Source organism: Pelmatolapia mariae, linkage group LG9 (assembly GCF_036321145.2).
Source record: "Pelmatolapia mariae isolate MD_Pm_ZW linkage group LG9, Pm_UMD_F_2, whole genome shotgun sequence".
Lineage (NCBI taxonomy): Eukaryota > Metazoa > Chordata > Actinopteri > Cichliformes > Cichlidae > Pelmatolapia > Pelmatolapia mariae.
In genome coordinates this window covers 7,110,942-7,137,030 of record NC_086235.1, presented here as the reverse complement: position 1 = coordinate 7,137,030, position 26,089 = coordinate 7,110,942, and the positions used below count along the sequence as shown (strand labels likewise).

The 26,089-nt window shown below is 41.7% G+C and overlaps 2 protein-coding genes across 2 annotated transcripts; both read left to right on the top strand.

Moving 5' to 3' along the window:
• The first annotated feature begins 217 nt into the window (after positions 1-217).
• LOC134634416 (CD276 antigen-like) lies at positions 218-7,955 on the top strand. Its single transcript, XM_063483605.1, has 6 exons — positions 218-329; positions 4,745-5,059; positions 5,144-5,410; positions 5,746-6,042; positions 6,971-7,071; positions 7,694-7,955. Exons 1-6 carry the CDS (start codon positions 242-244, stop codon positions 7,931-7,933), a joined length of 1,308 nt encoding a protein of 435 aa, XP_063339675.1. The 5' UTR covers positions 218-241; the 3' UTR covers positions 7,934-7,955.
• Positions 7,956-11,559: 3,604 nt separating this feature from the next.
• Positions 11,560-22,285, top strand: LOC134634417 (zinc finger protein 239-like). The gene is made up of 4 exons (XM_063483606.1): positions 11,560-11,850; positions 16,053-16,158; positions 17,622-18,302; positions 21,394-22,285. The coding sequence occupies exons 2-4, from the start codon at positions 16,141-16,143 to the stop codon at positions 21,793-21,795; spliced, it is 1,101 nt and encodes a 366-aa protein (XP_063339676.1). The 5' UTR covers positions 11,560-11,850; positions 16,053-16,140; the 3' UTR covers positions 21,796-22,285.
• The last annotated feature ends 3,804 nt before the right edge of the window (positions 22,286-26,089 follow it).

Below are 26,089 nucleotides of genomic sequence, written 5' to 3'. Positions count from 1 at the left end.
GACCTTCTGCACCGTAATGGCTTGCGTGGTTTCAAGAAATCCACGGGACTGCTGGTAGTGCGGGTGATGGGTCATATTTATAGGCCTGGCTTATATCCATATGATATATTGTTAACGGAGTTGATTGAAGTCGTCTTTATTGGATACGCCCTGTTACGTTACAGGGCACCTCTTGTGAGAGCTGCGATGCAGCCAGCGATGAAGAAACGTGAACATTCCTCTTATTTTAATAAAGTTTTGAATGATTTTAAGCTTTAACGCAGAGGGGACGATGAAGCGGTGTCTGCTTGCCCTGTCCCTCCTGAGCTTGTGGACTCTCGCAATGGAAGGTAAGAAATTTCTGCTTGTTTTTGTTTTATGGCCCAGGTCCATTGACCTCGTACACGATCTCTGTCGCCTTTCACAGACAATGCGGGTGGCTCCACTCCGCGGTCTACCGGTTGTCCCCGGTAATTTATCCGGTGTCCAGTCTAGGAGTTTTAGCACTCCGTGTTAGCTGCTATCAGAAGAGGTTGTTTTTATTCGACTTCTTATGTCTCAGTGTTTCTGGGTGCAAAGAATTCCTTTATGATATGATGAATTGATGATTTTCAGCAGTTCAAAATCACACTTGTGTGTCTGACAGGGTTTCTGTGAGACACACTGACTTGATGGTGATGCGTATGCCTCAGAGAAAGAAATGCCTTTTTTCTTTTGTTTTCTCCAGCTTCACCACAGAGATAAGATGTGTTCTTGTTCTTCTATTTAGTTTTAAAAAATGTTAGTGTGTAAAACTGATGAGGAAAAAATGCATATTTGAAATAAAATGGTTGAACATATTTTCAGAGGAAGAAGTCATAAATAAACGTTTGAGCGAATTTCTGAAAACTCGTCATGTTGCAGTATCTCTGTCAGAGAACGAGCTCGTCTAGCTAAAAGCTGTTTTTCCTGAGTTGAACCTTTCAAGTGTTACAGTTTTAAATTTTTCAGATTCTGAGGAGTCCTGTAAATTTAAAACGGTGTTTATGCGTCATACAAACTCTCCAACAATCACAAATCTCTTAACCAAAATAACACTTGCTTTTTTCATCGTAACATTTACCACTAAACTGCGTGCAGCAAACCGTTTTGTGCGGCTTGTTCTCATAATATTCTCTCGCCAAACCTTTGCGTTGTGAAAGGGTAAGTCTGACAATCACATGCTGCATGTCTCATTTAAACTTTGACAGAAGCTTTTTAACATCTAAATAAGGTTTTGTTGTGGTGCAGAGCATCAGTAAATCTGGCCCATGGGCACAGTTATTTCTACCATTAACCTAATTAAAAATATATTTGCATTCCCTTTCAGAGCGCCTCAGGGGAACCACAAGATGAAGTGTATGTGTAACCTAATGTGATTTTTCAAGTATTCTCAGTATCTGACATTGTTAGCCACAAATCAGTCCGTGTCGAGCACAAATGCAGTCCTACAGCTCTTCAACACCGCTCAGATCCATGATGCATAAAACTGTGTCAAAATACAGCAAGTAATTTGTCTCCGGAAGATCAGCAGTGTTTTAGATCAATGTCTGAATCTTGCAGTATATACAATAAAGAATCAGGGAGCAGCAGTATGGCTTCATGCTGAGGGAGCACTACAGATGTGATTTTTGCTTTGTGTAGAGAAGGCCAGAAAGCAGCATTGCGTTTTGTGGATCTAGACAAAGTGTGTAATAGGGTGTTAAGTAAGGAACTGGGGCACTGCGTGAGGAAGTCAGGAGTGACAGAAATGTGAGGCTGGTGTAAGACATGTATGAGGACAGAGAGACAGTGGTTAGGTGTGCAGTAGGAGTGACAGACTGGTTCAAGGTGGGGTGTTAGATTATTTTGGTGAAAGAAGAGCGCACAGGCAGGGTGTAGTGGGTAGAGATGAGTGTGAGGAGGGGTGACTTGTGACAGAAAGAGATCTCCCAATGAGATTTTCAGTGAGAGTGATATTTTATGTATATCTTGTGTAGTTCTGCACACCGTACAAGTGAGCTATGTCAGAGATTTCAGGCTTAGAAGGTGGACTAGTGGTAATAAAGAAGCCCTCAGATATATCGATAACACTAAAGAAAACCTTCATACATATTTAATGTGGTCAGCTGCACAAACAGCTTAGTCCTTGGACCAAACTTCCTAGCACTCTGCACCACAGCAAAACTATCTTTAGACATCCATCTACCACTAAAAGGTGGAAAATAATGGTTGATGTTACATCATACAGGTCAGCTGTTACACTCAGACTTCAGTTTTCAGGATATCGCAGCTGTGCTCTGGATAAATGCCTCAGCAACACAATTTCTAACAGATAAGCTCACCCTTACTAAAAAAACATATTGATCTTCAGTCTCCTCTGCTTTAGCTTGTATGCTACACTGTTTTCAGAGAAAAGCATGTGCAAAACGCTGCAAGTTTTCAGACTCATTAGTCTGCTCAAATGATTCCCAACAGTATTTCACCGCAGCTTTCAGCAACTAAAATGACAGTTTGCTTACTCGGCAAACCACGGCAGCAGCTTTTTGACACCGTGACACTGACTGTTTCTAATTAGGTCCTCGCACTGAAGTCAGATAAAACTGAGGCTATTGCATTTCAGAAACACTTTGTCTAACCAGATGCTTACTCTGGATGGCATTATCTTGGCCTCCAGTAAAACTGTTGTAGTCTTTGAGTTATTTTTGAGCAGAATATGTAATTCATGCGCACATTTAACAAATACATGGGACTCTTTTCTTGCATTTGTCAAAGAGCAGTCGCACATCTATCTTTAAAGTTACAAACATCCTGTCTTAGAGTGATGCTAAAAAACTAGTTTATGCATTTATGACTTCTATGCAGGACTAATTCATTGTCATGTTCATCCAGAATACTGTAGCAAGAGCACTGACAGAGACTAGGAAAAATAATGCATATTTAGCTTGTTTTCATTGGCTCCCTGTTAATCAGGAATCACGTTTTAAATTTCTCCTCACCTATAAGGTCTTGAATCAGGCCCCATCTTATCTTAATGACCTTATAGTACTATATTACCCAATTAGAGCACTTTGTACTCACACTGCAGGCTTACATGTTGTTCGTTGAGTGTCTAAAAGTAGAAGACAGGAGTAGGAGGCTAGTTTGAATCAAGGAGACAGACACTATCTCTGTCTCCTTGATTAAGATTAGCAAAAAGTAAAGTTTTAAGTCTAAAGCATATAATGGGGCTGGATCAGGTGACTCAGAATCCTCCCTCAGTTAGGCTGCAATAGGTCCAGGCTGCTAGGACATTAACATGATGCACTGGGTTTTTCTTCTTCACTCTCTTCTCTTTATTCACTGTGTGTTTCTACATTATTTTGCTTTTAAACATTAGTCATTATTAATCCATGGCTCTCTTGCACAGTCTTTGTCCTGTCTTCCTCCATCAGTCACTGCAGATGGCTTCCCATCCCTGAGCCTGGTTCTGCTGGAGGCTTCTTTCTGTTAAAAGGGGAGTTTTTGCTCATGGGGGAGGGTCATCTGATTGTGGAGGTTTTCTCATAAGACTAAAACTAAATTGAACCCGTTTTATTTCCTCTTTTGACAGCGCAGAGAAAAGAGGTTTTTAACACTGCCTTCCACCAGAACTACACTTGTGGTTGTGTGTTCACAGATTGTCTTCTATCTTGGATGTAAAAAAGTGGTTATTTGAGTTGCTGTTGCTGTCCTATGAGCTCAAAGCAGTCTGGCCATTTTCCTCTGGCATCAACAACAATGCATTTTCGCCCAGAGACTGTGCACTCACTGATATGTCCTCATTTTCAGACAGAGCTCTGTAAATCCTTGTAATGGCTGTGTGGGAAGATCCCAGTAGATCAGCTCTGTATGAATCACTAAGACCAGCTCCTTTCTCCCTGAATTCTGTTGCTCATTTGAAGTAGCCGTCATGTGATTTGATTGGCTGAGTAATATTTGCTTCAGGTAATTCAACGGGTGTGCAAAATCACAAAGTGGAAAATGTGTTGGGTTAGTTTAGTTCACTTTACATTTGTTTTTGTTTTTTGTTTATTATAGCAGAAGAGACGATGAGTTCAGGCTTTTGCCTTTTAAATAAAGATTTTAACTAGATGCTAGAAATGTCTCCCAAACCAGGAAAGGATTTCCTTTGTCAGTGTGAAGATCTGAACATATTTGTGAAATTTTAGCAGCGATACTATTAGATTCAGAAAGCTGATTTCATTTAAAATATTTAAGCTTATTTTCTAATTGGTGTGTTAATTCTGCTTGCAAAATAATACAAAATAGCTTGGATGTTGTTTCTGCGTTTTTTAAATTTGAAGCTACAAACCCTTTTGACGTTGCTCTGCCAGTTTGTCTCATTTAGCACCTTTTTCCTGTAGTTCTACATGTTTTTGTTGCTGTCTGACTGCAATAAGCTATGTTAGCAGTCAGGGACCTCACCTTCTTCAGGCATCCTGGTTGTGCATCCCCCTTCAGTTCTTGTACATTATCTGTGTGTCATCCCTCAAGTGCCTTGCACAGAAATGTAAGATTTATTCATCTTCTCCTGTTTAGTTTACTGACATTTATCAAACTGATTTAGAAAGATGCTTATTTGAAATAAAATGGGCAGATCTATTTTTAGATGAAGTCATAAATAAATGCTTGGTCTCATTTCTTAAGACTCATCATGCAAATATATTTCCTCAGAGCAAAAACTCATCTAGCATGCTTTTTTTCCCAAATTGAACCTTTCTTGTGTTTGTCTGTTCTGATGTTTCAGATACTGAGGAATCCTGTAATTTTATGGAGAGATGCATCTTACCGTGCAGTTTCCAGATTGGGAAAGAAATCGTCATCCACTGGTTTAAGACACCAAGAGACCTTCGTGTCCACTCGTACTACCACAGCAAAAACCAGTTTGGACACCAGGACCAGCGCTTCAGAAACAGGACTTCAGTGTTCCAGGACCAGATCCGCAGAGGAAATGCCTCACTCCAGCTGACAAGTGTGGAGGTTCAGGATGAGGGCAGATATAAGTGCCACACCAGCACCATCAAGGGAAACCAGGAGTCATTTGTCAACCTAAAAGTAGATGGTATGAGAAAATTGCAGTAAACATCAGTTCATTTATAAATGTGCTATCAGATTACTCACTGCTTGTAATCTTCATTTATTTCAGCTCCAGTTAAAGAAGTCAGTCTTGATCAGGTTGAAAACTGGATCAGCTGCAGGTCAGAGGGGATCTACCCTGAACCTCAGCTCTCCTGGTCCACCAGCCCTCCATCCAACATCACCTTCACTAACACCACCACAGTCAAGCGGACTGAACAGGTGCTGTATAACATCAGCAGTTCTCTGATGCTTTCAGCCGGTGTTTATGACCTGCTCTTTATCTGCACCATCAGCACTCGCAGGAACAGGAGGAGAGCCACTTTGCAGAGACTATGTGAGTATTTCAACCAACTCAGATTCTCAAACTTTGGTGCAGAGCAACTGTAGGTGGGTCAGCTACTCAAGGGCCCAGTACGACGTACACACAAGACGTCACTTGTGCTTTCGGTTTAAAATAACAAACTCGAGTATTGCCTGAGAAGAGCTGTGCAGTTAAGGACATGGCATCACTTTTAATAAATTCACTGTGATTATATGCATGCAGATGTTTACCTTGGATACATGTAACTGGGTCTGAATTGTGTAGGAATGTTTGGTTTGAAGTATTGGTGGGGACCCGATTGCTTCCTTGTAGTTGGAGTATCTACTGTGGTTTTCGTTGTCTTTCAGCTCATATCAGTGGTCCCAGTACTGGTGTAACAGTCACCTGCACCTCTCCAAACACTTCACTCACCAACTTCAGCCTCGTCTGGAAATTCAACCACACTCAGACCATCGTGAACCAGACTGGGACCAACTTTACCTACTCGGTGTCAGATGAGTGGAGGGAGAAGGTGAAGAATGTGTCTAAGTCAGGCAGTCTCATGCTAAAGGACTTATCTGCAAAACAGGAGGGGCTGTACACCTGTAAGCTCAGTAATGCTGAGGAGACTCACATTACCCACATCCACCTGAGAATGATCAAAGGTGAGATTAAATTAACCTAAAAAGTCAGAAAATAAGTGTTGGGGGTTCTTTTTGTTTGTTTGTTTTTTGCCTGTCCCGTGTGGTACTTTACCAATCAGAATTGTTGTCTGAAGGCCAAGAAAGATGCCCAACAGATTTAGTTTTTCAAGTGGAGAAAATATGGCAATGTCCTATTGGTCCACTTGATTTATCTGTTGTTGTTGTAGTAATAATGATGATAATAATAATAATACTAACAGCAGAACAGGTTGACGTTTCCAAAGTTTATTTACAACATCAGTGCAGAATATATACAGTGAAGGGGAAAATCCAGGGTTCCAAAGGTCCAAGGGGAAGCTCTCTCACACTCGTTCTCGTCTTCACACCCAAACTCACACACGTTCGCACAGCAGGAAGGTCACAGGTCCGGGGAGGAAAACTATCGCACAGGAGAGGGAAATTATTCACAAGTCGCAAAATACTTAAGCACAGTCACGGGAGCTGAGAGGATCACTAACGTATCTCGCACAATCATCCAGCGACGAGAAGAAGCTGCGCCCCAGCCTCAAATAGTGGACAGGTAATGACAGCTAATTGCGAACAGGTGTGTGGGCCAAGGGTGGGCGCCTGCAGTGAGCTCCGCCCAGGCAGAGAGGAGGGAGAGAGAGAAAGAATACAAAACACATGTAGCCTTGCGGGGTCGGCTGGGCAGGCACAGGCACCATGACCGTTTGAGGGCAATTTAAAGGTCTGTAGATTTTAAAATGTCTTCTGTACAGGAAACTGTAGAATATCAGCATCATTACTGGATTGTATTTACAAAGTTTAAAAGAAAGAGGAAAAAATATAGAAACTATTTTAACTGCATAGTTTTTTACTAGATTTGAACTGGATTCCTTGCGGAATTCCTTGAGGAATATATTAGTAGAAATTGACTCTTCTGTTTCAGGACATCACATTAACCTTGTAGCCATTATCACAGCTTTGGGGTCTGGAATTGTACTGATCGGCTTATTGACAACTGCTGCAATCTGCAGCACACAGAGAAGGGTAAGAGGCCTGCATTGCACTTTTCATAATTTATTATTTTGCACCATCGAAACTGAAAGGGTAAAGCTGTACGGGCTGACTGAGTAATAGGCAGGAGTAGGGCTCAAACACACTACTCGGAAACACAGGTGAATTAACTAAAAAGGTGTCTCCATTAAACTGAAACAAAGTACAATATAACATGAGTTAAAAAACAAGGAAAATTAAAAGTTCAACTCAACAGGGAAAATGTACTTTGACGGAGAACACAACTGTGAGGGGCAATGAGACAAAGGAGAGTGAGAGACTTACACAATATTTACACATTAGGAAACTGAGGAGATGGGAAATGCTGAGCTAGTCTGTCTGCATCATTCTGCCATCATGAGGGAAACTTAGCTGTTCATGTTGGAGTTGATAATTTTTGAACTACTGTTACTAAACACATTTAAGTTAGATTCATAGAGTGAAAGGTACATTTCAGCAGTACAACAATGATTGTGACCATGCTGTAATCTAACAGCTATTTTATGTTTATCATTGTTCACTGATTTGTTATTCATTACTGCAGCTCTGCTCCTGTTTGTTGCTGCAGCAACTCAATACCTGTTTTCACTGCAGCGATTCTGCTTCTTTTCATCAGTCAACGCCGAGTGTTACCAACACCAGGACCATGTCTGAGACTGCAAATCCTGAGCATCCTGAGCCTGAACCTTTGCAGCCAGAGCTACAGTGTCCTTATCCAACTGATCCAGGGGCTCAGTATCCAGAGGTCCCCAAACCAGCTGATCCAGAACCCAGGAGCCTCAGGTTGCCTGTGTCAAAAGAACCAAAGACCTGCACTAAGAAGATTATCTCTAGTCATGATGGTGCCATACTGTAAATTTGGCTTTTTCTTCAATCATGTCATGAAAGCCTTACACTTTGGTGTCCTCAGAAGCTCATCTCTGGTTTTGTAGATGATGTGGTTATGTTGGTTACATCAGGTGGTGGCTCCAGCTCTCACTGGAGCCGACACAGCAGAATGATAATTAACATCTCCTCCAGGTCTGAAACTGTGGTCCTCAGCTGGAAAGAGGTGACAAGTCCACTCAGGGTCAGGAACAAGTTGCTGCACCAAGTGGAGAAGTTTAGGTATCTCAGGGTGTTTTTCACCGGTGAGGGCAGCAGGAGATTGTGGACATGGATGAAGGGATGCAGACGCTGCATCTCTCTGTTTAGTGAAGAGAGGGTCAAGCATGAAAGTGAAGTCATCATTCACCTGTCCATCTATGTCCCTACCCTCACCTATGATCATAGCTCTGAATAGTGGCTCAAAGAATAATATGACGGAGACAAGTAGCATAAATGAACTTTCTCTGAATTCTGGCTGGCCTCTCCCTTACAGACAGGGTGAGGAAATCAGCCATCCGAAACGGGCTCAGAGTAAACTTCTACATTGAAAGGAACCAGTTGAGGTGATTCGGGAAACTGGCAAAGACACGGGATAATGAGAGGATGGGCAACAGGTGGGAACACAGTTGGAACGCATTACTCCCTAAAGAGACAGAGGAAGCAAAACAGAATAAAATGCACACAGGATGAAAGACTCACTGATTTAACTAAGCAGAATATGGATCCGTGTCTGTCTAATGTTATATTTTTAAGGCTGTCATGGTTTTGTCATGGGGCCTCAAATTCCTCGTGGCAGAATATTTGCTGTTTTTCTTATTATTGCAGGGTTGGCAACCAAAGTAAAACTTTCTGGAACAGCGCTGTCCCCTGGTGGGTAAGGTTTTAGTTACAAAATAGTTTTTCAGTTACTGAATGAGAAAGAAAGGATGGACACAGTATATCTTGTCATTTCAGTGCTGTAATAAGATATTGTGGGTTTAATTGCATTACACATTAAAACAAGTATCTCTGTGCTTCTAAGGCACTTAATACATTTCAGCTCCACCAAAGAACAAACTACTGCACAGTTAGCAGCTTTAACAGCAGCCATCTGACAGTAGGGCGCTTCAACTGTGACTAACAGTTTCTTCCTTTTAAAAGGAGTTTTTCTTTCCCACTATTGCTATGTACAGCACAACATAGTTCCGAAAATGAAGACATTAATGTGCATAAATCTAGTAGTTGTAGTGGCCTCCTAAGATCCTACATCCTCATATGAGGACATTACGTTTATTTTCTCACTCGCACTGCACAAATTATGTATAAAGCAATAAACAACCTACTTCCTGCCAATATTCTAAAAAGAATTCTAACAAAAGAACAGGGATACAATTTGAAGGGGGAATTAAATGTAAAGCTTCCGTGTATCTGTACAACACTAAATTTTTTTGTATCTCTGCAAAGCACAGGGTGTGTGTGTGAGTGTGAGTGTGAGTGTGAATAAAATCTCTGCTCTTGCTCTTGACGCATTTTTCTCCTCTCCTCCTCTCCTCTCCCTTAGCTTCCCTGCTTAGCCTCTTATGTCCTTGTCTAGTCTCGTGTTTTTTGTATTACTTTTCCCTGGAACACTCTCTCACAGTCTGTTCTCTAAAACCTAAAAAAGGAATTATGGATTGGATCAACTGGTCCCTAAATGCAATTGACACCCCTTTCTCAACGAGAAGTCTGGGCTCGGGTGAGCCTGAGTGCTGAAGATATCTACCTATTCGGAACCATGGTAACAGGGTTCTGGCTGATCGGAGCTGGCTTGGCCCTGGCTTATCGAAGAATTAAGGAAGCGGAACCGGCTGTTCAAACCTCCACAAGGCTGCCCGCTGGGATTGAAACGATGGGAAGAGACGTGAGTTTCTCAAAATGGGCTCATTGAGTGCAGCACGGATGAGATCTTGGAGAAGCTTACAGCTGCCGTGAATACTCAGAATAAGATCACTGAGTGCAGACTGGATTACATCTCGGAAGGGCTAGCTCGGAATAACATCTCTGAGCACAAATTGGATCACATCTCGGGGAGGCACACTGTCGTGAGTTTCTCAGAATCGGCTCCTTGAGCACAAGAATGACAAAATCACAGAACGAAGTATGGCGAAGCTCGCGGCTCTCCAACGGGAGATTGAGAGACCAGTGTTGGACTGTAGAACTGCTTTGAAATTCATATAAGCTGTTCGCACTAAAGTAAAAAGCACCATCACTTCATGCGGATACCTTCTCGGCGCCAGCTGCAGTCGCAAGACTGGAGCCGAACAAAAACACCCAGATAACGACTGTGTTTAGACTGTTCCTTCCCATTCTATGCAAGGCCACCTGGGTTGGCTGGAAGACTGTTTACTTAGCCTGGCAGGGCGAAGGACACTGTCTCAGCTGAACTCTGGACACACACATACATATACACTGATATGCACACACTCATCCCCCCTCCCTTTCCAAACGCCTTCGACGCTTATTCCCTTCCGATGCTGACGGTGGATCATGGAGCCCGGATGTACTGTCTACACTGGCTGTCTCTCACCCTTTACCCATCCTTGTTGCTTGTCATGTGTTTCTTTGGTGTATTAAGAGTTTTTTCATGTGCTATGTGCAGAGGTGTTTTTTTTCTGTTCTCAAACTGATCTCCCTGTTGGAGCTCAGTCTGGGGGGAGTTATTTTTTTTCTCCTTATCTTTCCTCATGTGGTGCATTTTCCATTGTTATACCTCTCTGACCTGTCTTCCCCATGTGATGTTTTGTGTAATGTATGTATGGTCGGAGGGTAAGATGGCGCCGCCATTGCGTGCAATAGGTCGGCAGCCTTATGAAATTTCCCCTTGTGGGACTAATAAAGGTATATCAAATCAAATCAAAAAATACGTGTTAATTACACTATTAATTACTAAACAGTGGAAAAGGGGTGGGATTTAATGAGCTTATGCTTCTTGCTACTCCTTGTCGAACATTTAAGTTGTTTTGCTTTGTTTGTTTGTCCCTTTTTTCTCTGTCGTACTATTTTAATACGTGTTATACACGTGTTCAAAATAAAGATTCAATGCAAATACATTTTGAATTTTCTGCACAGTATTATTTATTCTGCTAATATTTTGCTAAACAATGAGGACTTTATTGTTTTATGCTGTAAAATACAGCTATCGTCTCTATATTGTCCAAACTTTTAGATAGTTGAAGCAAATGTTTGTTATCCTCGTTTCTGGAATAAGAAAATAATTATAATGAAGGTATTAATTCTTTAATGATACTGAAAATTATGTTTTGTTTACTTTGTTATCTAATTTTTATCGTCTAATTTCTGTTAAATTTTTTTTTCTGTGTGTATTTGGATGTTCGCCTATGTGAGTGTGTTCATGCAGCTCCATTGATTATTTTGCTGTTGTTATTGGCCAGGATATCCTTGTAAGAAAGTCTCATGTACCCGCATTGTTACTTGAAGTGTTTTAATTTAAAACACTTCAAGTAACAATGCATATCTCCATACGCTCCCCTTTCTCGCTCTCGGCAGCTCACGTTTTGTTTTTTAAGGCAGCCTAGTCACGTGACCGCGCAGCAACAAACCAATGTGGAGCAGGAAGAAGGGGGCGGAGCAAAGTGTCGCTGCAGGAGGGGAAGTGTTTGCACTGACAGAGCAGCTTTTTCGTGAAACGGGGGCAAAGTACTGAACTTATTGGAAAGAAATTATAAAAAGCATCGATTCAATATCATACCACCCATCATACCCACGTTAACGTCTACATTTGAATCGATCCTCTTACCCTTGTCTCCTGGATCGTAGCTGAGATCAGCGTTAATCACGTGGGTCTCTGCTCCCTGATCTGTTTCCTGTGTTTGGAAAGAGTTCCAGCTTCATCACGGAGTTTCTCTCGGTTTGTGGGCTCATCTAAAGGTAAGCACCGAGCTAACTTTACTGTGAGTTCAGTTCATGTTGAGTTTAGCTCCTGAATGAGGTCTTCTGCTGCTCTCCTCGGTGTCTGTTCACAGTTTATTGTGAACACGTTGAGAGAAGAGTGAGAGAGTGTTTGGAGAAAAACACCAACTAATCATTAGCTCAGCATGCTGGAAGAAGTTGAGCGTTTGCTGGCAGAAAGTTGGAGCAGAAAAGTCTTTTCATTGTCCCTGCAGCTGTTTTTCTGCCTGCACCAAACCTCTACAGCAGGGGTCTCGAACTCCAGGCTTCGAGGGCCGGTGTCCTGCAGGTTTTAGATGTGTCCTTGATTCAGTACAGCTGATTTAAATGGCTAAATTAGCTCCTCCAGCATGTCTTGAAGTTCTCCAGAGGTCTGGTAATGAACTAATCATTTGATTCAGGTGTGTTGACCCTGGGTGAGATCTAAAACCTGTAGGACACCGGCCCTTCTATTTGAAGTGATAACAGGAAATGGATGAGAGCTAGTGATGGCCAAATGAAGCTTACTGAAGCTTGTATTGAAAAACGGTTCATTACTCGAAGCTTTTCAACACAGTCCTCTCTGGTGACATCTGGTGGCCAAAAATATGAAGAGCAGCTTGAATCCACAAAATAAAACCTACTGCTTCATTATGATTGCCCACTCTACAGAGTGGAGTTCTGTCTGATATCGGGCCACCGTTGTGTTGCTTTGAACGCGTATTTTTTGGTGTTAAAAAAATGTTGTTTATTTCTTTAATAAATAATTTTGACCAGTAAACTTTCATGGTTTGAACATGCACCATGGCGTGGTCTTTCTTTGCTTGTGACTTCTTGATGTTGGTAAATACAATAATTGAAAAATACCACGTTACATATAACATACATATAATAATATACATTATGGAGTATGCTTCTGCTGTGAGGTCCTGCCTCCATGTACTTATGCAGTTAATCGCCGGAGGGGTATATTTATAAATAATATTATATTAGGGAAATTTTCCTATACATATTTTTGACCTGGGAGTAGAATTGATTGTGAAATGGAAAGGGAAAATGCTTATGAACTTGCAAATTCAAAACATGATGCATTTAAGGAAACCCTTTTTCATTTTTATTTAAGAAGAGAATTAATTCCACTGTGCGATGGCCGAACCTGTTCCTTTTCGTGGAGATAATTTCTCCTGCCTTAAGGAAAATCCCTTCACATGGCACAGAAGAGGCCGGACTGGTAGAGATGCAGTTATGGCCCCACAAACTATCAGCTAAAGAGAATAAATAAATTAAATTGCTGCACATTTTGTAGACTAACATTTTAAGATTATTTTTTAAAATAAAATATATCTTTTTATAACATTAAATGTTACGAGTCAAATGGAAGTTTTTCTAAAGTTATTTAATGATATTGATATTGTGAAAAGCAGATTTCTGACATTTTAAGTTTTTCCCGATATCAGATAAAATAAACACGCACAAAACAAAAGCAAACACCCAGAACACAAAGCTGGAAAACCCACCCGATTGACCAAAATCAACTCCCACACAACAGAACCAAATCTCTCAGTAGAATGATCAGTGGTTCGCTGTCACCATCAAAACACTCCACAAATCCCGCAAATGATTCACTTCATTCCATTTGAATCAGGTACCGAAGCAGTTACGTGCGTAATGAAGCTTCGGACGTCACTGGTCACGTGACTTTTGCCAAACGAAGCAAGCCTCGACACAGTGCTTCTGAACCAGTGTGTTGTTTTTTTCGAGACACGCTCCGGAGCGTCAGCTTCAAGCTGGCCATCACTAATGAGAGCGATCTGCTGCAGTATCAGGGTCACAATAAACTTTATTGTCCAGCTGCTGTGGATGAACACATGAGATGAACTGAACTCCTAAAATGAACACACAGGACAAAACGGAAATTGAAGGAGACAAAAAGATAAAGACATGCAGCAGTGACTCGGTCACTGCAACATACTGTTCAAGTGGGCACAAGTAATCCATGGTGCCTTTAGGTGCACCTCGTATACCTAGAAGTCTACACTCCAAAAGCCACAGGAGTTCACTCCAAGCATTTATTAAAACCACTCATTCTTATGATGTGAATATTTTAACCACGTGTTAATCAGCAAGCTCCACCATATTCTTGTTCACCCTTTCTCTGATCTCATTAATGAAACCTTTTGTAATAATTATATAACAAAGACTTGTGCATTAAACATGCCCTGTACTTTAGGTATGATTCCAACGCCATAAAAACCTCCACGATATTCTGTGTTTTTATATGATTAGCTGGTTTAACTGAAGACATGTAGTTATTAAATCCTGAAATCATCATGTCCCATTCACTTCTACATTAACAGATGTTACAAATTTAAAAATAAATAAATAAAAGCTCCTCAAGTACCTGTGTAATCACTTTAATAGTGGTTACATACCCAAGTCATTTCTTTACTACAGTTCTAATTAAAAATCTCTGTCTGTATGACATGTTGATGAACAGGTGCTGCTGGATATAAATGATTCCATGTAGATATAATGGGCATGACTTATCTGATAATTAAAGAAATTCACAAGGTTAAATTAGTTTGTCTTTTTCACGGAGACATTTGGAGCAAGCATATAATGAAGTATACTGGTTACAATGTAATATTTTTGATGTAGAATATAATAAACCTATTAAAAATACCTGTAAAGCAATGCATATGTTTTATTGTCACTTTAGTTTTGACCCTGTTTAACAAACACTTTGTTGAATTGGTAATAAAAAATTAGTTTTTTTGATAACTTTAATATTGATATAATGTTAGCTCTTAATTACTCAAAATACCACAAAAATTATAAGAAAGCAATGATAATGTGTTTATGTCAACCAGGAAACCTGAAACTGTTTTAAAAAAAAACTTTTCTGGCTTGAGTTTCCGATGCACCTAAAGGCACCGTGGCTTCTCTACTGTGTCCACACATGCTTCTTTTCCAATAGTTCCTAGTCAAGTCAACTCTATTCTTAACTCATTACAGTCGAGTACCAACTCAGTGTACTTAGGGCCGTTACAGTAACACGGAGAAGTGAAGAATCTGGCATCGTGGTGCCAGGACAACCACCTCCAGCTGAAAGTCGGCAAGACCAAGGAGCTGGTGGTGGACTTCAGAAGGAGTCAGTATAGAGACTACAAGCCCATTATCATCAATGGAGCTCCAGTGGAGAGGGTGCAGTCCTTCAAGTATCTTGATGTCCACATCTCCTCAGACCTGACATGGTCTGCCCACATTCAGATCCAGACCAAAAAAGCTAGGCAGCGCCTGTACCACCTCCGACAACTGAGGAAGTTCAGGGTCTCTCCAAAGATCCTCAGGAATTCTATACAGGCGCTGTGGAGAGCATCCTCACACAGAACATCACATCGTGGTTTGGGAACAGCTGTGTTAAGGACCAAAAAGCTCTCCAGGGAGTGATCCGTACAGCAGAACGCTGCTGCAGGATTGCTCTCCCCCCGCTTCAGGACACCTACACCAGGAGATGCCGGACTAGAGGAGCACAGATACTGAAGGACCCGTCCCATCCTGGCAACAAACTGTTCCAACTTCTGCAATCCGGTAGAAGGTTCCGCATCATCCGGGCAAGGACAGAGAGACTCCAGAGGAGCTTCTATCCCCAAGCCATCCGGGCCCTAAACAAACACACACCCGCCCTCTCACATCATCTATGATGTACTGAGACAGGATTCTCTTCCAGACACTCTAAACCCACCGGCACAATGTACATTTCAAATTCCTTTAATTTTAAATATGTTTATATTGTCTATTCTGTAAAATAGTCAGATTGTCTATTCTTATTTAATTCACTTGATGTACAGAATTGACCTGCTTACTGCTACTACTGCACATTCACCTAATGTATATACTATATATACAATGGGGACAACCAGGGATTTTGAAATTTTGCGAGCCCTGCATATCCCACAAAACTGTATAAATCCAAATCCATCCTTTGAGATATGAGTTTAAGGCCCTGTCATAGTAAAAGGGCTGCTTAGAACCAATGTCACAGTTACTCCTGAAGTGTTACTTAATAAGAGAGTTACCCCACTTTGCAGTACAATGATTTCTACAAAGAGTCACAGAGTAACATTTGTACTTTTAACACATGAGACACTTTGACTCTTCAGTGCAGTGTGGAGCCTAACAAAGATCTGTTTTGTACCCAGCTGATCAGCAGGAGGAGAAGAGTCTGACGGAGCAGCAGAGGAACATTTTCAGCCACCTGGACTCAGCTGAGTCACTATAGAGGAAACAATGAGCTCAACACAGAAGGTGAGGAAAATATTGCTGTTACATTTTTTTGAAACTGATGTTAAAAGACAAAATAAAAGGTCACATTTTAACAGGACACTGAAACAAAGACTTTAAAAATCAAGATTAAAATTAAAACCACACATTTTCATACATTGAATATTTTTTTTCAGTGAGCATCATTCAGGACATTTCGTTTTGATAACAAGAACTGAGAGAGTTCTGAAGGCAGGAGGAATCTAACCCTGTATTATCAACGTATACCTAAGAAAGTGTAATTCCTTATCAGGATGTTCAAATAATGCTTTGAAATTATGTTAAGGATTACCAGATAAAGTAATTAAATCATGAACTGTCACGCTGTGCTAATAAATGTTACAAACAAATAAAAGAAAACATGGGAAAGTATAGACCTGCTACACATTTAGTGCCATTCTGAGTTAACATTTGTGTATAAGGAGTCGCTGAGTTACTTTTAAAAATAACCCTTTGTATATGTAAGTATGTATGTGTGTGTGTGTGTATATATATATATATATATATACATATATATATATATATATATATATATATATATCTCACATCATGACATTAATTTACATTCACTTAATTTCAATATTTTTCCCTTTCTTTATAGTTCGAGAAGATCATATTTTTATAACTCTTGTTTGGACATTGCTTTAATTCGATATTCAAACTTTTCCACAGTTTCACTCCATGCACAGAAACACAAAAGCTTTTTCTTGTAGTTCATACCTTCCCTGTTTTGAAGTTACAAAAAACCCTTAAATAATAACTTCCTTCTTTCGAAAAAAAAACATGCTCTGAATATTATGTGGCAGTTCTTTATTTTTTGCTTTGAATAGACTTTGTGCTGTTTGGAATTTCACTAGAACATCAATTTTCAATATTTCAAACTGCAAAAATAGTGAGTCTGTATGTTCCCTATAATCTGCATTGTGGGTGATTCGAATTGCCTTTCTTTTTTTTCTCTCTCTCTCTTTTATTTTTTATTTTTTTTGAAGTGTATAAAGTGAATGTAGTGTTGTTTTATAGTTGTTGCCCCAGACCTCTGCACAATAGCTTAAGTATGGTGAAACCAGTGAACAATATAGAATATGAAGTGATGTTCTGTCTAATACCTGCTTTGGCTTGTTTATTATTGCAATGCTTTGTGATACTTTGGAATGAATATATCTTACGTGAGCTCTCCATTTAAGTTTTTCATCTATTATTACCCCAGAAATTTATTTTCATTGACTCTTTCAATATCAACACCGTTTATTTGAATCTTAGCATTTGTATTTAAACTACTATTTCCAAATAACATATGTTTAGATTTATTCAAATTTAATGATAATTTGTTTTTATCAAGCCTTCATGCTGTTTCATCCTCGGGTTTTAAACTAGTATTAATTTACGGTTCATTTTGTTCCATGACTGCATTCCACTCATTGCCTCTGTTTGTATCTCTGTCATTGCAGGACCAACGTGGAGCAGGAGGTCCGAGCACTCAGGAGGCCGACAAGCATCACAGAAGTAAGGGAGAAAAAAAATACACCTGTGATGAGTGTGGGAAGGCTTTTACTCGGCCTGGAAACTTAAAAACACACCAACTCATCCACAGTGGTGTTAAAGCATTCAGTTGTGACTTGTGTGGAAAGTCTTTTACTCAAAAGAGTGCCCTAAAAACTCATCAAAGCCTCCACAGTGGAATTAAAGCATACACCTGTGATCAGTGTGGGAAAAGTTTCACATGGAAACAAGGCTTAGAAAGGCATAAGCTCATCCACAGTGGAGTTAAAGCATACACTTGTGATCAGTGTGATAGAAGTTTTACTCAAGGTAGCCACTTAAGGATTCATCAAGTTTCCCACTCAGGAATTAAAGCATACAGCTGTGACATCTGTGGGAGAACCTTCAGCCATATAGAGAATCGAAACAAACACCAGCGGATTCACACTGGACAGGATGTGTACTGCTGTGATCAGTGTGGCAAACGATTTGTAGCATATAAACATTTACAAATCCATAAATTTACTCACACTGATGAGAGACCCTATAAGTGTGACTTGTGTGATAAAGCTTTTAACGCTCCATATTCCCTGAAAGCACACCAACAGATCCACACCAGAAAGAGACTCTTCAAGTGCAGTTACTGTGAGGTATGTATTTGCATTCTCCTTTCAGAGTATCTAATCAATTCAGGTTATTTGTTTGTCTGTTTGTCAGCAATGTATCATCCACAGTTTTCATGATGTCGTTTTCAAAGTTTGTGTGATGGTAGACACTGATAACTGCTTGAAAAGTTTTAGTTTTGTAAAAATTGGGTCATGGTCACAACAAACATGAAAACCAGTGAAAACTTTAAATTGTGCACAATTATTATCCACAATACTAGGCCTTGGAGGAATGAACATATAGGTTGGCTAAGCATTTGACTTGACCTTCATTCTTTGTGCCCAGGGTTAAAGTTTCAAGAAACCATATTGAGTATTATATCACATGCTAGGGCATGGAGAGAGCTGTACATCACACTTTCTTTTTTTATATATGAAAACCCTCCGCCATGAATTGCTACCTTATCATGGTGGAGGGTTTTGTGTGTCCTGAAGATGCCAGGTGCTATGTCGGTAGAGTCTCCTATGGCAAATTGGTCCTTGACTGAGGGACAGGCACAAAGAGTGATTCAAAAAACCTATGTGAAAGAAAAATCTAGGGAACAGTTCACCTTGCCCTGGGATAGGGTTACCGGGGCATCGCCGAGGCCTGGGGAGGATACCTGAGGGTTAGCGCCTGACGTCCAAGCCTTAGTTCAGGGGTGGCCAACTCCAGGTCTTGAGAGCCGGTGTCCTGCAGGTTTTAGATAACATCCTGGGTCAAAACACCTAAATCAAATGATTAGTTCATTACCAAGCCTCTGGAGAACTTCAATAAATGTTGAGGAGGTAATTTAGCCATTTAAATCAGCTGTGATGGATCAAGGACACATCTAAAACCTGCAGGACACCGGCTCTCGAGGCCTGGAGTTGGCAACCCTGCCTTAGTTCCTAGGACCCAGCTGGGCACAGCTCAAAGAACGGCCCACCACCTGCAAGAGGCACCACACTGCATTTGGGTTTAGTGCACTCTGGTGGACTGATCCCCGGCTACCCAGGCTAGTGATTGGGACATTGAACAACACCTCTCTGGTTAGAAAGGAGCCTTAATTATTGCATTGGGTTCAGAGGTACCGGCTACATATAGTCAGGCTCATCTGAATGTGCGGCTTGGGCTCTGGAACCAGTCTGGATTTGCCCTTTGTGTGAGGTGTCGGGCTTGGCTGGGTATCTTAGTATCCCTTCGGGTTGCTGCCGGTATGGTGGACTTTCTCCAGAATGAGAGGGTTTGTTCCCTATTCCTTTGCCAGTGAATAGGTCCCGACAGTCGTCTGTGCTTATGGGCCGATTGACAGTTTCAAGCAGGGGTGTTGAACTCCAGGCTTAAGGGCTGGTGGCCTGCAGGTTTTCCATAACATGAATTATGTGATTACCGTATTTTCCGCACTATAAGTCGGACTTAAAATCCTTTAATTTTCTCAAAAATCGCCAGTGCGTCTTATAATCCGGTGTACTTTATGCATGAATTCTGGCTGTGTTTACTGTTACGGTAAACACTTCAAGACATGTTGAAGTAATTTAGCCATTTAAATCAGCTGTGTTGTATCAAGGACACATCTAAAACCTGCAGGACACCACCCATCGAGCCCTGGATTTCGACACCTGTGGTTTAAAGTGTGCAGCCTTCTTGGAGTCCATGGTTGGGGTGCTTGAGGGTGCTCCCCCTGTGGACTCATCCTACTGGGAGACTAGTGATGTTCAATTCGTGAACGAATCGTTCAATACTCGAGAATCACTTTACTGACTCGTGAATCATGATTCACAAGCGCAACTGACTCACTGACTCATTCCTGTTGCTGTTAGCAAACTAATTCCATTAGTAGAAATAAAATATATCTAGCTTATAATTAAAATTGTGGGGGGAAAAAACAACAGCCAGTTTCCTAACAAAAACATTTCTGCTCCGAACTGGAAGAAAAAACCCTGAGAAGAAGCTCACATCAAGACAATAGCTCCTCGGTTCACAGTAGCATCGTTCAGCTAGCATGCTAACAGCACATTTGAGTTACTCACCCCCTCCCTTGCTGTGCTGAATCATAGCATAAGCGAATCACTCAGGACTCACTAACCCCCTCCATTCTGGCTCACAGCTCAAACGAGTTGAACGAATCACTGACTCACTCACCTCCTCCCTTCCTGTTACGAATCACTCACTCACTCACTCACCCCCTCCCTCCTGGCTCACAGCTTCTTCTTCTTGTTTGGCAACCAATGTTAAGGCGCTTTACCGCCCCCTGGCTCACAGCTCAGTGGACATTTAGATGAGAAAATATATATTTGACACATTTAAGGAAAATACCAATAAAATAAAATAAAAATAAATAAATGTTCCCTTTAGAATTTTTTTTGCTCTTTTTTGCTCTAAAAAAATAGTTGTTTTCTTTTACAATCATTCATCTTAGCAGTAGGATTTATATTAAAAGAGAAACAAATTAAGTTTGAGTGAAAATATACATTTTTGCACTCTCTGGTCAACTGACTCAGTGACTCAAATGACTCAAGAAACCCGATTCACTTTGGTGAGTGACTCATTAAAACTCGATTCAGTAAAAAGAATCGAATTTACCATCACTATTGGAGACTGGACGTTTTTACAGCTTGGCAAAAGTCTTGAGCCAATTCTGCTCCAATTATATGGTAAAGATAATAAAATACACAATTTTAGTATGTAATGCATCAAGGTCCTAGGTCAAAGATCAAGGTGACACAAAATAGTAAGAAGCTTTTGCTTTAGTTTCCAATGTGTCATCTGCCAACTTTAAATCACTATATTAGTCTCCATTCTGTATTTAGTGAGTCAAACAAAATTCTGTTCTGGATACAAATTTTGGGGTAACAAGTTAAGCGCGTGCACATCTTGAATATGACATGCTTATACTTTTTTGTATAATTTTAGTTATAGTAGTTCAGTAAGGGGTCAGGGGTGTCGAACTCCCCTGATTTGGATCAAGGACACATCTAAGGCCTGGAGTTCGACACCTGTGCTCTAAACATAAAATGTAATTGGACGTCTGCAGAGATGCTCTTTATTTCAGGCGACGTTCAGGATAAAAATGTTGAAGTGACTGACTGACACTGTGTTTGTGTCTTTGTTTAGAAGCAGAGCGACACAGATGGATCCAGTTCTCAACTCTGTCGTTGCTTTAGTGGTGGGAAAGACTTTTTTTGTGACTTTTGTGGAAAAATGTTCAGTCAGCAAACAAGCCTCAAAACACACCAGCAAAAACACACTAGACACAAACTGAACTACTGCAACAAATGTGGGAAAGGCTTCCCCACTCCAAGTACATTAAAACGCCATGAACTCATTCATAGTGGGGTTAAAAAGCACCTCTGTGATCAGTGTGGGTCATCGTTCATCAGTATAAGTCAGCTTAAAAGGCACATGCGAGTCCACACAGGAGAGAAACCATACAAGTGCACACACTGTGACAAAAGCTTCTCACATTCAGGTAATCGTAACCTTCATGAAGCTACACATATTAAAGAAGAACTATAGCTGCGACCAATGTGACAAGAGCTTCAGGAATTTCATGTGGCAAATGAAGGGTTTCACTGTTACCAGTGTGCCAAACCTTCATTTCATATTCTGCTCTCTGCAAACATCTGCAGGATCATGAAGGGCTGAAATCATTCCCATCACTGGATCACAGTGAATCAAAAGAGAGAGAAAGAACAGAGACTGAAAACCCTTGAGATCAGGCTCCACAGAGTTCAGATAGAATCTCCTGTAAAGATCTGATGAGACCGCTATGAATGAAAATGGTTCCCTAGTTCCATTGTAAGCTTTCTAAACTGTTCTGCTTCAGTGTTCATGTCGAGTGGTTCGCTTTGTTGTAGCAGTTGAATGAAGAAAACTGTTGTCGTGTTATCAAGTTTTTATGTAATGTATTTAAAAACATGTTCTGCAGATGTTTTCTTGTTAAGGGTTTTGGTGTTGTGAAATTCTGCAACGGTTAAATAAAAGTTTAAAATGTTAAATTAAGAAATAGTTTGAGCCTTGATTTCACTTCCTGTATTTCAGAGTAAAGACTGAAGTGACAGCCAACCTGATGTAGCAGCCAAGAAAGATTTAGTTTGTCTATGAACAGTGAACACCTGTGTGGATCAACGCGCTTGTTTTCAACAGGTTTCTCCATGTAACGATCTGCTAGAGGGTATGGGGAGCCATAGCCCCATCCCCCAGGGCATGAAGCAGGCATGGAGAAGATCCAGGCCCCAGACATCCAGAGGTCCCAGAAGGTGAGAGCCCAAGGAGGACCACTGGAGGGGTATCTGTGCCAGCCTCCTGGGAAGAGCTGAGGAGAGCCCCAGACGAGGGGTCACCCAGCAGCCCAAGAAGCTAGAGGGGGCTGCAGTAGTGTGCCCACCAGCTCTGTCAGCAGCCTGCTGTGCCAGAGTAAACCGAGCCACAGGCCCAGAGGCCGGAGGCCTAAGGGTCCCCGTACTTCCCAGAAGAGGCCTGACCAAGCCCCGGACACCAGGCCCTGCTGAGCAGCCACTGGGAGTGATCTGGTACAAACTGAAGCGCCCAGCCCCGAACACCAAGAACCACCAACGCACCAACGTTTGAGGGCATCAACCACCCCATACCTCCCTCCGCCCACTCATGTGTAGTATTGCTGCGTGGAGCCCAGAGGGATTGATCTAATGCGGTGGCAGAGGCTGTATCAACTAATGTGATCTATTAGATGGTTTCTATATTGGCTATAACTAAGATTATTTTTATTTCTCCAGTTCATGAGGACCATTTTCTGTCCATTTTCTGTCTTCGTTTCTGTAGTGAGATCATCCAATTTTCCCAACAAGCACAAAAAAGGGGAGATTGGAATGTTACATTTCAGACAAATTGATAAGTCTTCACATATCCCGCGCCAAAACTTCTGAACTGGTGGGCAGAACCTAAGAGCGTAGATGTAATTGTCCGGTATATTGTTCAGAAGAAGCTGAAATGGAAGATAAGGCAAGGAAAGGAAAAACTACAGGAGGAAGATGGAAGAGCAGCTGCAACAGGACAACATCAGAGGGGTTTGGAACAGCCTGAAGACAATCTCAGGACAAAAACCAACCCCCCAGGCTGCAGGAGACTTGGGGTGGGTGAATGACTTAAATAAATATTTTAATAGGTTTGATCAACCACCCACCCCTCGCACAGCATCGTCCCCCCTGCTGCAATCTCCTTCATCTTCAGGGACTGCCTGTCCTTCATCTCAGGACTTCACACCTCTCAGCTTCACACCTACCAGCTCCCAGTCATTACACCCACCCCCGGCTTCTGTGGACTCCAACATACACACCCCTCCCCCAAAACCCCCTCTCTCCATCTCAGCACTTCAAGTGAGGAATGAGCTACACAAGATCAAGGTGCGTAAGGCTGCAGGTCCAGATGGCGTCAGCTCCAGGCTTCTGAGGTGCTGCGCAGATGAACTGTGTGGCATCCTAGGTTATCTGTTCAACCTGAGCCTGTCACTGGGGAAAGTACCACAGCTGTGGAAGACCTGTGTGGTACCGGTACCAAAGACCTCCCATCCCAAGGACCTCAGCAGCTACAGGCCGGTAGCCCTGACATCGCATCTGATGAAGACCCTCGAGAGGTTGGTTCTAAACCATCTGCGCCCCCTGGTGAGGTCTTCATTGGATCCGCTGCAGTGAGGTGACTTTTGTTGTGGTTTGGCGCTATATAAATAAAACTGAATTCAATTCAATTGAATAGATGCCACTTTTTTTTTTAATTGAACCCACATCGAGCATATAAATTGAAATGAGAACTGGGCCCTGAATGGACCCCTGGGGGACCCCACAAGAAAGTGAGGTTTTTAGAGGGTGATGATCTACGGTATCAAAGGCAGCACTGAGGCCAAATAGTTTTAAAATGGCAGAATCTCAAAGTCAATAAATTTATAAAGGTCATTATAAACTTTTAAAAGAGCAGTTTCAGTGTTGTGGTGCACTTTAAAACCAGACTAAAATGCACTAATGCCATTTTTATCTAAAAAGCTGAAGAACGACAATAAAAAGTCAATTAAGAAATTGGTCTGTAGTTGGATAAAACTGCTGGATCCAGATTTTGCTTTTTAAGAATAGGTTCCACCACAGCATGTTTGAAGGCAGCAGAGACACACACACAGACTTAAAATGGCCTGTATTTGTATAGCACTTTACTAGTCCCTAAGGGCCCCAAAGCACTTTACACTACATTCAGCCATCCACCCATTCACAAACTGGTGATGGCAAGCTACATTGTAACCACAGCTGCCCTGGGGCGCACTGACAGAAGCGAGGCTGCCGAATACTGGTGCCACCAGGCCCTCTGACCACCACCAGCAGGCAACGGGTGAAGTGTCTTGCCCAAGGACAAAACGACCGAGACTGTCGGAGCCGATGCTCGAACCGGCATCCTTCTGATTGCAAGACGAACTGCCAACTCTTGAGCCACAATCGCTCTGCTAGACTGCAACTTACAACTGAAGGCAAACACATACCCACAGTGTTAAAACATCCTTCAGTAAATGAGATGGAACAACATCCAGAGTACAACTTTCAGGTTTCAAGTTGTTGATTACTTCATTCAGTAATGGGGCACAAGTATTACAGTTACAAGTATAGTTACAAGTATCATACTAGTAGTAATATAGCATCCACCATCTCCTGCTTGCATATTTCTGAAAACATCTTAGTGGTGTGGCAGCCGTCGATTGAGCCAGCCCTGCAAACCCTGTGGATGGATGATGCAGTGGACAGTGGGAGGAAGCATCCTAAAGCTCTCTTTGCAGACCACCCTGTGTGATTCTCCACTCGCCGACCAAAAGGGACAAACCCCAACTCTCAGTCACAGCACCCCATCCACGTCTGATCTTGCTTCGGCAGATTCAGCAACACTGCCAGAGATTTCCTGTAATCTATTACAATTTTTAAAGAAACGGTCCAGGAACAGGTCACTCAGGTTAATCCTGTGAAAACACCTGTAAATATTTTTTTCTGCGGTGGGGTGACTTTCCTTGTCCTGATCATAGACAAAAAATAAGAGAAGAGAGAAAACCATGGCCACTTTGTTAATCGCTAAATCCAAACGTTTTCACAGCAGAACACAAGAGGAATACAGTCAAATACAGAATACTGGACATCACATGTTCTGTACAGCATTAGGTTTAATGCCCTGATATGGGATCCAGATCCACCAGTGCGGTACGGATGGCCAAGTTAAGGGCTGGGGCATGGACCGTGGCACACCTTCCACCAGGTGGTCAAGGAGAGAACTCAGTCTCTGGCTCGATGGTAAAAAAAAAAAAAAAAAAAAAAGAGGAATAGAAAGCATGAAGTAAGTTGTGAGAAAGAAAAATAAATGTTGACAAAGAAAGGGGTTAAGTCATTTGATGTGAATTAGATGAATGACGAAGAGAGGTGTTTGAAAGTGTGGGTGGAGAGAAGAGAAAGCAGCTTTGAAAGGAAAAAAGGTGGGCAAAATGTGGGGGAAAAGTGAGAAAGGAGGAGAGAGGGAGAAAGCTGACACAGGGCCCATGTCGGCTCCCCTCTCCATAGAACACATCAAGCAACACACCATTTCCCTGTTCATACACATCTACCGTTTTTTGTGCTTATGCCCCACTACAGAAAGCCAAAGCTGACCTGGACTCCTGCTCTCCCCTCTAAACTCTTCAGCGTGACCCTGACCCACCGCTGCAACAGCTGGACCCACCACAACAACCTGAAAACATCAACAGAGCTGCAGGAGGGGAACCACACCCAGCAGAGACGGAGGGCGCTAAACCCAAGGCCTCCTCTCGCTACACAGG

Excerpts from the sequence above, each read along its gene's own strand:
- LOC134634416 (XM_063483605.1), top strand. The coding sequence starts at position 242 with ATGATTTTAAGCTTTAACGCAGAGGGGACGATGAAGCGGTGTCTGCTT. Across the intron at positions 5,060-5,143 it reads TGTCAACCTAAAAGTAGATG|CTCCAGTTAAAGAAGTCAGT; the intron begins GTATGAGAAAAT and ends CATTTATTTCAG. Across the intron at positions 6,043-6,970 it reads CCACCTGAGAATGATCAAAG|GACATCACATTAACCTTGTA; the intron begins GTGAGATTAAAT and ends CTTCTGTTTCAG.
- LOC134634417 (XM_063483606.1), top strand. Across the intron at positions 18,303-21,393 it reads TCAAGTGCAGTTACTGTGAG|AAGCAGAGCGACACAGATGG; the intron begins GTATGTATTTGC and ends GTCTTTGTTTAG.